The sequence below is a fragment of the Coptis chinensis genome, chromosome 1 (assembly GCF_015680905.1).
Source record: "Coptis chinensis isolate HL-2020 chromosome 1, ASM1568090v1, whole genome shotgun sequence".
Lineage (NCBI taxonomy): Eukaryota > Viridiplantae > Streptophyta > Magnoliopsida > Ranunculales > Ranunculaceae > Coptis > Coptis chinensis.
The window spans coordinates 16,082,138-16,093,408 of NC_141456.1; the positions used below are offsets into that span (position 1 = coordinate 16,082,138).

Genomic DNA, 11,271 nt, shown 5'->3' on the forward strand with positions numbered 1-11,271 from the left:
ATTCTCTGTTCATCTAACAAATTACCAAGTTGGAATCGGAGTAAACTGTCAACTCTCTCACTCCCAGATCCATGGCTAATCCCAGCCCAGCTATCACCACTTCATACTCTGATTCGTTGTTAGAAGCCGCAAAATCCAACTTCATTGACAATTCTAGGCAATTGTTCTCTGGGGTAACCAACACCACTCCAATTCCGTTCCCGGTGTCAGTTGCAGACCCATCTGCAAACACCCTCCATCCATTCCTTATGTCCCAAGGGCCTAAAAGGTCATGGCTAACCTCTCCCTCCTGTTCCATGATCATCTCTTCCCCCCAAGTTGGGTATTCGACGGGGAATTCCGCCAAGAACTCTGCCATAACCTGTGCTTTTTCCGCTGTTCTGATTTGATACTCAATGTCGTAGGCACTCAATACCACTGCCCATTTCAACATTCTCCCTGATTTGTCCGCCTTCAACGCCTATTTGAGAGGCAAGTTGGTCACCACGACCACCGAGTGAGCCTCGAGTAAAGGCTTCAATTTCAATGTTGAAAACACCAAGGCCAACGCAAACTTCTCGATCCTGCTGTATCTAGTTTCTGCATCTAACATTCTAACTCTAACATGGTTTTACTCTGGAAATACACCGGCCTCTTTGCCTTGTCCACCACCCTTATCAACACAGAGCTAATTGCGTATACTGACACCCCCAAGTATAAATACAACTTTTCCCCTTGCCCCGGTCGTGACAAGATAGGAGCCTTTCCTAAATATCCCTTCAACTCTTGAAAAGCTCGATCGCATGCATTGGTCCACTGGAAGACAGTTGTCTTCCTTAATAGTAGGTACAGCGGTCTACACTTGTCCGATGACTTGGAAATGAACCTGTTAAGAACCGCGATTCTTCCCGCTAACCTCTGTACCTCCTTCACATTCTGTGGTGATGGCATTTCTACTAACACCCTGATTGGCCTAGGTTGGCTTCGATGCCGCGGTATGTGACGATGTAACCCAGAAACTTTCCAGATGTCACCCCAAATGTGCACTTCTCAAGGTTCAACCTCAGCTTATATTTCCGCAGTATCGCGAAGGTTTCCCTCAATACCTCCAGATGTTCCTCTTCAATCATACTCTTCTCTACCATATCATCTATGTATATTTCCATACTCCTAATTTTGCACTCAAACATCTTCTCCCCTATCCTCTGAAAAGTTGCCCCTACGTTCTTCAGTCCGAAAGGCATCCGGGTATAATAGTACACTCCTCTTTCTACTATGAACGCAGTCTTCTCCTGGTCCGGTCCGTACATTACCACTTGATTATACCCCATCGAAGCGTCCATGAAGGAGAAAAACTTAAACTCGGCCGTTCAATCTACCAATTCATCTATCCGCGGCATTAGGTAACAATCCTTTGGGCACTGCTGGTTGACATCCGTGAAATCTATGCACATTTTCATCTTCCCGTATTTCTTAGGAACTGCGACTATGTTTGAAAGCCATTCTATAAACTGACATTCGCGGATTATTCCAGCCGCTTTCAACTTCTGCACCTCCACTCTTATTCCTTGTGCATACTGCAGCCTTACTCCTCTCATCTTTTGCCTGACTGGTTTTGCACCTTCTCGCATATGCAACCTATGACATGCAAACTCCGAATCCAGTCCAACCAAATCCTCAATCGACCATGCAAAAACATCATTGTTCTCTGTTAACAACGCAACCAACTTCGCCTTCTAAACCTCTGGCAACTCCGCCCTAACAGACACCAGTTTCTCTTTTTCCCTTACCCAGGTTCACGGTCTCAGTCTCATCCAGTGTCTTTCCCCCCACAGCCAACTCTTTGTTAAACATCACAGACTGTAATTGCTATGCCGGGGACTCGCCCTTCCTTTGCATTCTCTTCTCCGGTGCGCAGATTAACTCTCTAACCACCACTTGGTGAATGTTTTGAGCTACGACCTGGTCCCCTCTTGTCACAGCCCGAATTTCTAAACAATTACAAAGTGAATATTTGAAATATAAATATCTCAAACATCACTCGGTTTAATTGTCTAAAAACCCAGGCTATGACGGGGTAGATACAACACATGTCACAACCTAAAACCCACATCATAAAGAATCAACTTAACAACAAAATATCTCCAAACTTTCTCAACCATCACTTTATTAAAAGACTATCTTCCGTTCAGAAATCATCAATATAAAACTCTAAGAATAATAGGTCTTCAACATCGTATTCTCATGAATATGCAACTACGTTATTACATACTTCCAAAAGGATCAGACCTATTAAAAATAAACTCCCAGACTGCTCCAGAAACAAATCCAAATCAAACGCCGCGGTTCCACTGCCTTCCACCTATGTTCCCAAGAACACACCCACGTTGCCAAAACAAAGCAAACATGGGTCAGCAAAATGGAATTTGCTAGTATGAGTAGACTAACCACATAAAAACAATGTCATACTTTAATCATCCAAACAATCACTTTATATTTTCTCATAACTTAATCATTCTCAGCTTAGAAGATAGGTAGTTTCGTAATTTCAACCGGCATAGTTTCTTCCCAAGCAAGACTTCCATTATATTAACTCATTCTAATAACTCGTTTTAATATCTAAATCATTGAATTAAAACTTACCGATATCCATCTTTTTGTATAAAAGTAGGACCGGCCCTGACAAAATGTTATTAAGTCCTATCCTCCTGCAAAAGAAAGTTAGAACTTTTATCTAACATATGTAGATATCCTATAGGTATTCAAAAGTAAGCCCAAACACACTTGCCTAATCAAATCAATTTCTCTTATCAATTAATCAATTTCTTTTCTTACACACCCACCATTTAGTACCTATGTACCTTTAGGTCATTCCCGCATACTCAAAGAATACAACTAACCCTACATTCCCGTACACTCAAGGAATACAACTAACCCGCAAGGTGAATACCTTAGTTCCTCTCTAGGGCAGTCCAAAGAGTCTGGTCATTCATGGCACATTCAATGAATACCCGAGTCATTCATGGCACAATCAATGAATACCCAAATATAACGCTAACGGGCCATTTATGACACATTTAATAAATGCCCACCTAACATATGACATCATCAGTCATAAAACTCAAATCCAAAACTTTAGGTGTGGAGAGTTCAAAAAGGGTGCGGTAAATTTGTTTACGCATTATTGAACTTTATAGCATAAATTATTTCAGAGAACGAAGGAGTATTATGTTTCATGAATTTTTGGTTTACGCGTTATTAATTAGATGGATGTCTAAGTGTCATAGCGTTGTATATCATAAAAGACTAAAATATCACAGAGTAGTTAATACACGTACACACGTATATATATATAAAGTCTTAGCCCAAAGCCAAGCACGCTTATAGCACTAGACCTCTCCTAATATACCAAAGCATAATCCGAGTTAAAAGTCAAACTGGGTCAACTGGTCAAAGTCAACCCTAGTCAACAGTCAAAGTCATCTATGGTCAAAGTCAACCTCAACTCTGGTCAAAGTCAATCTAACCAAAAACCCAAAGACTAAGGCCCAAAACCCTTGGCCTTTCCCAAGCCCAATCTAAACTTAAACCCATGAGTGAATATCCAAAAATCACTCAAGTCCACTTGCCTGAGTTGGCCCAAAGAACTAAAGAAATGAGCTGGCCCAAACAAACAATCTAAGGCCCAAGCCCAAACCCAACCGAAATAGAGTTAGAACTGGTGAGACTGGGAGCACCGGATCCAAATCTCGATCATCCCCTCCACCACCAGCTCATATTTTCCGGCCACCTCTCCTCCCTTCCTCATCATATCGGTTTTGCTCCTGAGGAAGAACCATACAACATTAACAAAAGGTACAACTAAAACCCTTAACTCCACCCACTCCCTCTAAACTAGATCTGGGAATTTCCGACCTCCATTAAAGCTTGTTCAAAGCTTCAACCACACACTCTCCACCCCCAAACAACCATCAACAACCCATAACCAACCAACAAAAACCTCACAACAAAAATCAAAACAAAACAAATAGTTAAACAATACAAAAAAAACCGGACAGTTTGGTTCTTGCTTGAACACCATTAATGGCGGTTCAAGCTTCACAGCACTACCACTCTCAAACAATCCCCTCTACTTCACCACGCACAGTCCACACAACTCCACAGTTTGCCCATCCAACCCAACAGCCATCTCACAATCAAATTCAAGCAAAATAATAGTTCAAACAACACCAAAACTCTAGACACCATTACTGCTCTGCAAAAGCTCCATCTCACGACACCAACAACCATCAACCGCCGTCAATACAATCAATTAGACGCATAGATGCTTATCTAGTTCCACCAGAACATTTACAGTAAACATAAACAATCACATTCACACAAAACAAAGTAGTGCGAGTTGTTTCTTTTGGCTTTTGGTAAAAATGCGAAAGCGCATAGCCAATACATAAGTCGACCACTATTTTTACAGCAGCCATCATCGATTTAATACCCTCGTTTTAAGTTTTCTGGAATAGATGGTTATTCAAAGTTGTATACGTAGTTAACACTACACAGTATACAGTAAATGAGCATGTGAACAATACTGTACAATCTACAGTAAACGAGAAATAAAAAAAAACGTAAAAATCTACTCACTCGTAACGCTCCGACTATTAGCTCGCTATTAGAAAAACTTCCTTTCCTGCTGTCAGCAAGATCTCTAGCAAGAAACTTCTCTCTTTCCTCTATGTGAAATTCTCCCTTTTTCTGTTTTTAAAAACCCCCGAAATAGGGAAAAAGGTTTATCCCATAAACCCACGTCTCCTATTTCCACTAACACTTATCCTATTTTATTTTATCTATTATCCATTATTATTATTATTAGGAAAAATAAAAGAATAAAACACGGGGTGTTATACCTCTTATCTCGTAGGTTCCCCTATTGGTTGGAAAACGGATCACCTGATAGTACGTGGATGGAATTGCTTTCATCTCGTGAATCCATCTTAGTCCCAAGATCGTATTGTACTGTGAGGCGGCGGCCACTATCATGAAACGAGTGAACACAGTCACCGGTCTCGTAGTTACAAGTAGCAACAACTCCCCTATAGGCTTGGTCATGCTACTGTGGAATCCAAACAAATTCGTTCTTGGGGGCTTCATCTGCCTCTTTTCAATGCACATTTTCTCCATCGCGCCCCTAAACAACAAATCCATAGCACTCCCACAATCTATCAAAACCCTCTTCACCATATAATTACCTCACTGCTACTGTAATTACCAATGCATCCTCGTGGGGCGCGGTTACTGCTTCCAAATCCTTTGGGGTGAACTCTATCTTCCCGTCTCCCATGGCGACCCCTAGTACGGATCGCGGAACACACGAAACCTCATTTATCTGCTGTAAGCTGGCAGTCCTTCTTACTCTGTCCCTGTGAGCACTCCTCCCCAACGTCTCTCCACTAAAGATGACATTGATTGTACCCAGGATTCTGGCCACGGCCGGTGCTCTTTCAACTGGGTGTACCTCTTTGGTAAACTCCCTTAACAAACCTTTCTCTATCATTCTCTCGATCAACCATTGTACTGCGAAACACTCATTGGTGGTGTGATTCCTGATCTGGTGATAAGCGCAGAATTGCTTACCTTCTAATTCCCTGGGGATGTTTCGTGGACTTTCGTAATATTGCAGCCCTTTGATTAGTGGCAAGATTTCTTCCAATGGTTTATTCAACGGTGTGGACTCTATGTCACAATATGGTTTTCTTTCGTGGATGTCCCTTCTAACTTGGTCTCTGCCTTTCTCTGATTTGCGTGACTCTTCCTTATAAGATTCCCTTTCTCTTGTCACCGCCTTACCTCTGCCCTTCTAGTCATCTTGTTTTACATTCTGTACTGATGTATCTACCTTCCTGGGCTCCTTGGCATTTCTCTGCAACATATCCTCATAACGTATGTACTTCTCAACTTTCGGGTATAACGCATGTAAGGTTGTGACCTCAATTTTTGATACAGATTCGTGGACTCTAGTTCCCGGCTTTAGCCCATGCTGGAAAACGATGACTGCGGTGTGCTCATCCAGACTTTCCACCCTCAGAGTCTCCTCCTTGAATCTACACAGGAATTCCCTAAGTGTTTCTTGGGACTTCTATTTGATGTTAAACAAATCCACAATATCTATTACCCTCCTTTTCTAGTGAATGAAATGGTCCACAAATGCCTGTTCCAACTCCTCGAACTTGGTTATACTCCGCTGCGGTTAACCGATAATACCAGTCCGAAGCTCCCCCTTTCAAGCTAGTGGAAAACATCATGCAGCGGAGTCCATCATATCTGTTCTCTTGCCACAGCGGCATCTGATGCCTGAAATGGTGCAGGTGGTCCGCAGGATCACCCTTCCCGTCATATCTCTCGAATCTTGGCTGCGCGAACCTTTTGGGCATCTCGGAGTTCCATACTGCATCTGCCAGCGAGATTCTGATTAAGGCCAGCCACCACTTTCTTCACCACCCCTTGGCTTTCCCTTTCCACCACCCAATTCATCTCTCTGTCCTTTTTAATCATCGCCTGGACCATCTCCATGGTGATGCCTTCCCCCATATCGCCTCTTGGCCTATGATGTGTTTCCTCATGCTGGCCTTGCACCTCACTATTCTCCTGGCTCTCTTATCTCCTCCTCTCCCCGTGTGGATTCTCTTTCCTTTCTCAAACTGTCATTCTCATTTCTCAACCTCCCTATCTCCTCCTGTAATAGCCTAGTTGCTTCCCCCGCAGCCTCTTGAACCTCCTCTTCCACCTCTTCCATCTCTTCCATCTCCACACTCATAGTTTCTTCTCCAACTCCCTCAGCCCTCACTTTTTTGGGTCTCCCTCTTACTTTCTTAACTACTGTTGCCATCCTATAACCTTTTCTTATCAATCACTTGATCGTAGACCTCTCTCTCCCCACAGACGGCGCCAAATGTATGCTCAGAAATTACAACCTCTAAACTCTTATGTTTTTTCTTCCTTTTCTCTCTCTCTTTCCCTTTTCTTTATATATCTTCTAATCGTCTTCTCTTCTCTAACCGCTCCCATCTTCTCTAACCACTCTCCTATCCCATGATCTCCTTTCATGTCCCACGTCCTCAAATTGTCCACCTGTCTTTCAAGGTATCGTGTTCTGGCTATTGTGCTCCAGCTCTTTCTTTCTCTATTTAGCATCCCTTTGGGGGCCCAAACAAACAAACAAACAAACAAACTCCAACTTGTCGTGACACTCGCTAACCCCTATGCCTTTTCGGATTCCAAAACCAACTTGATGGTCCTTCTATGTTCCAACATACCGGATCCCCCGTGCTCATTCTCCTTCTTGCATTATGCTGCCTCGGTCTATAACACCTGTCGTCTTGGTAGTCATGAATTAAGCTGATACACTACCCATTGTGGGTGAGGATCCGCGAAATAAGCCAATTTATATGGAAGTATGGTAGGATTGTAGGAATGTGTCCTTGAGACCTTTGCAGAACAAGACCACTATTAATCAGTTATACTTGTGGCTTTTTTTTAACGTCGCAAATTTATCAGTACATTTTGCGCTTCTTCAAACTTCTCATGTTAATAGTAATAATAACACCAAAAAATTGCATCGGAATTTTACCTTTATAGCATTTAGGGATGTAAATGGGGCAGGTCACCCACCCCAATCCACTAAAACACGGACGCACCTACCAATGGGCCGTTTGTCCACGCAAATAAAAATGGACGCTTTAGATTTCATTGCTGGATCAACTAAACTTGATGCAGTCAAAACGCTAAAATTAAATTAACTTTGAGACTTAGTCAACATAGTAAGGACAATTATAAGATGGAGGAAACAATTATTTTGTACCTCAATTTTGACCCAAAAAAATATAAAATAAATCAAAATAATATTAAAAAACTCAATTTTTTCATTTTTTGTTTTGTTAAGACTTATGACATGTTTTTAAAGTGTGATTAGGAAATATTAAACTTAATTTTGTGGCTATTTATCTTTAAGAGTTTTGAATTTAAGAATGTTGATACATTTTATTTAGTTTTTAATGTTTAATTTATATAAAATAAAATTATAAATATTAATTAATTTCTGCGTCCCCATCCTATCTTTTTACCTTTTTGAGATATAACCGAGTCACCGCGTCTCTGTCTACGTCCACGCAACATAGCTTACAAGTTATATGTTTTTGTCTTTTAGCAGCACGGGCTCCGAACGCAACTTTTAAAGATGAGCTCGATAGCATTCCTCACATTTCTTTACCTAAAACAAAATTGTAAAATAGTAACATAAAAAGAAAAGTTTAGTCCACATCTGACGATTCAAAATTCGTCGTGACTCGTGGGGCAGTGATCAAATTGCAAACAGGACCCGTGAACACACTCCGTATGGATTGTCTGACAGCTAACCATACCAACTACTGTTGGGGTCTCCAAGTCTATTGCCAAGTGCAACCACTTGAGCAGACCACTCTAGAAAAGAATCAATTATTGTGGTATTCGTGTCCCCCAGATCAGCACTTTCACCACTCTACCAAAATTCCCTACCCAACCACCTTTAATTTAGCACTAGAACTGTAGCAAATATCAAACTAGAGGAATTTGAAGAAAACATGTTTAAAATTGCGTTTTCAGTTTGAGTTTAGAGATTAGACAAGACCCAATTGAATACAATCACGTTCATAAGTTGGAAAATCACCACAAACTCATATATTGTTGTTATCAATCCATTTATCCATCAGGTAATCAATCAATTTATGCCAACTACACACATGCAAGTTTTTGAATGAATCCGAAGAGCATCATCTTTACATAACCAAAATCCAATCTATTACAAACTAAAGTCTCATTCCAATGTGCACTAAAATACCATTCACAAACCACAATCAAAACACGAACATACGCTTCAATTATAATATTAACAAATTCACATTAACTTCATCTCCACTTCCTCTATATACAACAGCATTATCGGAAAAAAGAAAAAAGACTTCCTCTATACACTACAAAAAAAAAAAAAAAACACACAACTAATGCAAAAAAAAACAAATTTCAATCATTAAATGAAAGAACTTGTAATTTTTGTTGCTATATACAAAGATTAAAAAAAAAAAAACATAGTAACAAAACAAAGCCTATAATTTCCCCCCTAACAATCCTCATCTTTTGAAAACCATTTGTTAAAAAACTTTTCTCAAATTAATTTTCATGATCTGAAGATCCATTCCCATCACCCCCGTCTCTTCTAGCACTAAAACCACCAATCACCCAAATCTCCCTCTCAACCCTTCTTCCTCTTTCAACCCCTTCTTCTTCTCCTCCTCCTTCACTACTTTTCCCACTTTCTTCTTCTTCATCATCAACAGGCATCTTATGCCTACAAACAGGACAAGACCCATGAATCCCCAACCATTTTTCAATACACTTTTCATGATACTTATGTTTACAAGGCATAGCTTTAGCTTCATCCCCAATTTCCCATCCATCTAAACATATTGCACACTCCTTATCCTTTTCCTCTTCCCCAATCACAACTTTTTCCATCGCTTCAATCGATGACTTCGATGCCGGTTTAGGCCCATCTTTACTTGCAAATTCACGAAACAATGTTTCAAGATTTCTACTACTTTCAATCACTATCATCCCTTGTGTTAACGGGTTGATTAATATTATCCTATCGCGACGTTGGTCTTCAGATGGATTGCTATTGCTATTGTTATTATTATTATTATTTTCTGATGAATCATCTCTTCTTGAGAAGCCTAGTATGAAAGGAAGTAGTGAAGATAGATCTCTGTTTCTTGAAGATAATAATTGCTCTATAAACGAGGATGGTGAATCTGATTCAGAAGTAGCCATGTATTGAGTATGAATTTTTTTTTTTTTTTGGAAGGAGTGGAGAGAGAATGGTGTGATTGTGATAAGTTTGGAAGAAAGAAGGAGGAGAGCAAAGAGAAGATATATACTCTGAGGTACAGAAAGCAACAAGAAAGTTCTAGAATTTTACTTGGAGATATTTTAGATAAGTTTACGTGTGGAGCCCATGTAGAAGTTTCTACGCGGTTCTGGAAAATGAGGAGTGGACATTTGGACGAAGGTTTGGGCTCAAAGCTCGATATCTGATCATCGAGTTTTGGGCTTTTCCTTTGATTGAGCCCGTTCTGCAACTCGCAAGGTAGTCGACTAAACATCCACTTCACCTCTGCCAAATGCCAATGCACAGAGATATTAATTGTTGAGACTTCAGAACCTTGTTACTGACCTATAGGTTGACCCACCAATGACTTGATGATTTACATCTAGCACACCGACAAGACCTGTGAATAGACCTAAGGACAGCCTTGAGCCCTTTGACATCAATAATCAATAATCAATTAATCATCTCCCCTCTTATAAAGGGGAGCTTTAACTTTTGAATGCTTCTTTAGCATTAACTTGATTTTATTAACTAGATTTTGAACGGGATCTTTTAAATATTTTGCCTCTTAAAATTTGAGTGTACAATTAATATTTTCGTAAAAAAAAAAAAAAAAAACATATGTGATCTTTTAAATGTTTTGCTCTTAAAACTGGATGTGGCGGTCAAAGTATATATGAACATCACAAAGAGGCATTATTTCTTCTTATATTTAGCCACTACTCTAATTTTGTACATAGTCTGGTAGCAAATGGCAGCTTTTTGAATCTTTTAACTGCTGTTTCATCTTGCTCGTAGATTTTTTTACTGAAATCACGAGCCTCCATATAGGTGGGTCTATAATGAAATGAAAGGAGGTTGATTATCTAAATAAAATAAGATTACACTAGAAAATAGAAGTTTTCAAGATTGCATTAGTACTCTAAAGTCTAGACAAACCTAATCACGCCATCTTGAGAATTGAGTATTAGGTCATACTAAGGTTAAATTAGATTTACATGTAACTAGTTTGTAGGCCGTGAATACGCATCAGTTTTTTGAAAATATTTAGATTTTTTTTAGAAAATTGGGACTACCGTTTTAGTCGCTAACCCGTTTTAATTTTCTAACAAATTATTTTAAATGAAGTTTTAATTAAGCTTTAAAAACCCGTTTTTTTAATTGGGAGAGATTATGTTTTAATAGGAGAATAGTTTCCGTTTTAATTAGATACGCTACATTTTCTCTTAATTTTCAATAGGAGGAAATTTCCATTTTAATAGGAGAAATATTTCCGCTTTAATTAGATGAAGTGGTATAATTTGTTTTGTTTAAATAGGAGAATAATTCCCATTGTAAAAAAAGATTTATGTTTTTCAAATAGGAGATAAATTTCTGTT

At 39.6% G+C, this 11,271-nt stretch overlaps 1 protein-coding gene across 1 annotated transcript; it reads right to left on the reverse strand.

Annotated features, from left to right (window-relative positions):
* Window positions 1-8,864: 8,864 nt before the first annotated feature.
* LOC147522486 (E3 ubiquitin-protein ligase MPSR1-like) lies at window positions 8,865-9,956 on the reverse strand. Its single transcript, XM_086593788.1, has one exon. The coding sequence runs from the start codon at window positions 9,832-9,834 to the stop codon at window positions 9,175-9,177; it is 660 nt and encodes a 219-aa protein (XP_086449914.1). The 5' UTR covers window positions 9,835-9,956; the 3' UTR covers window positions 8,865-9,174.
* Window positions 9,957-11,271: the final 1,315 nt, after the last annotated feature.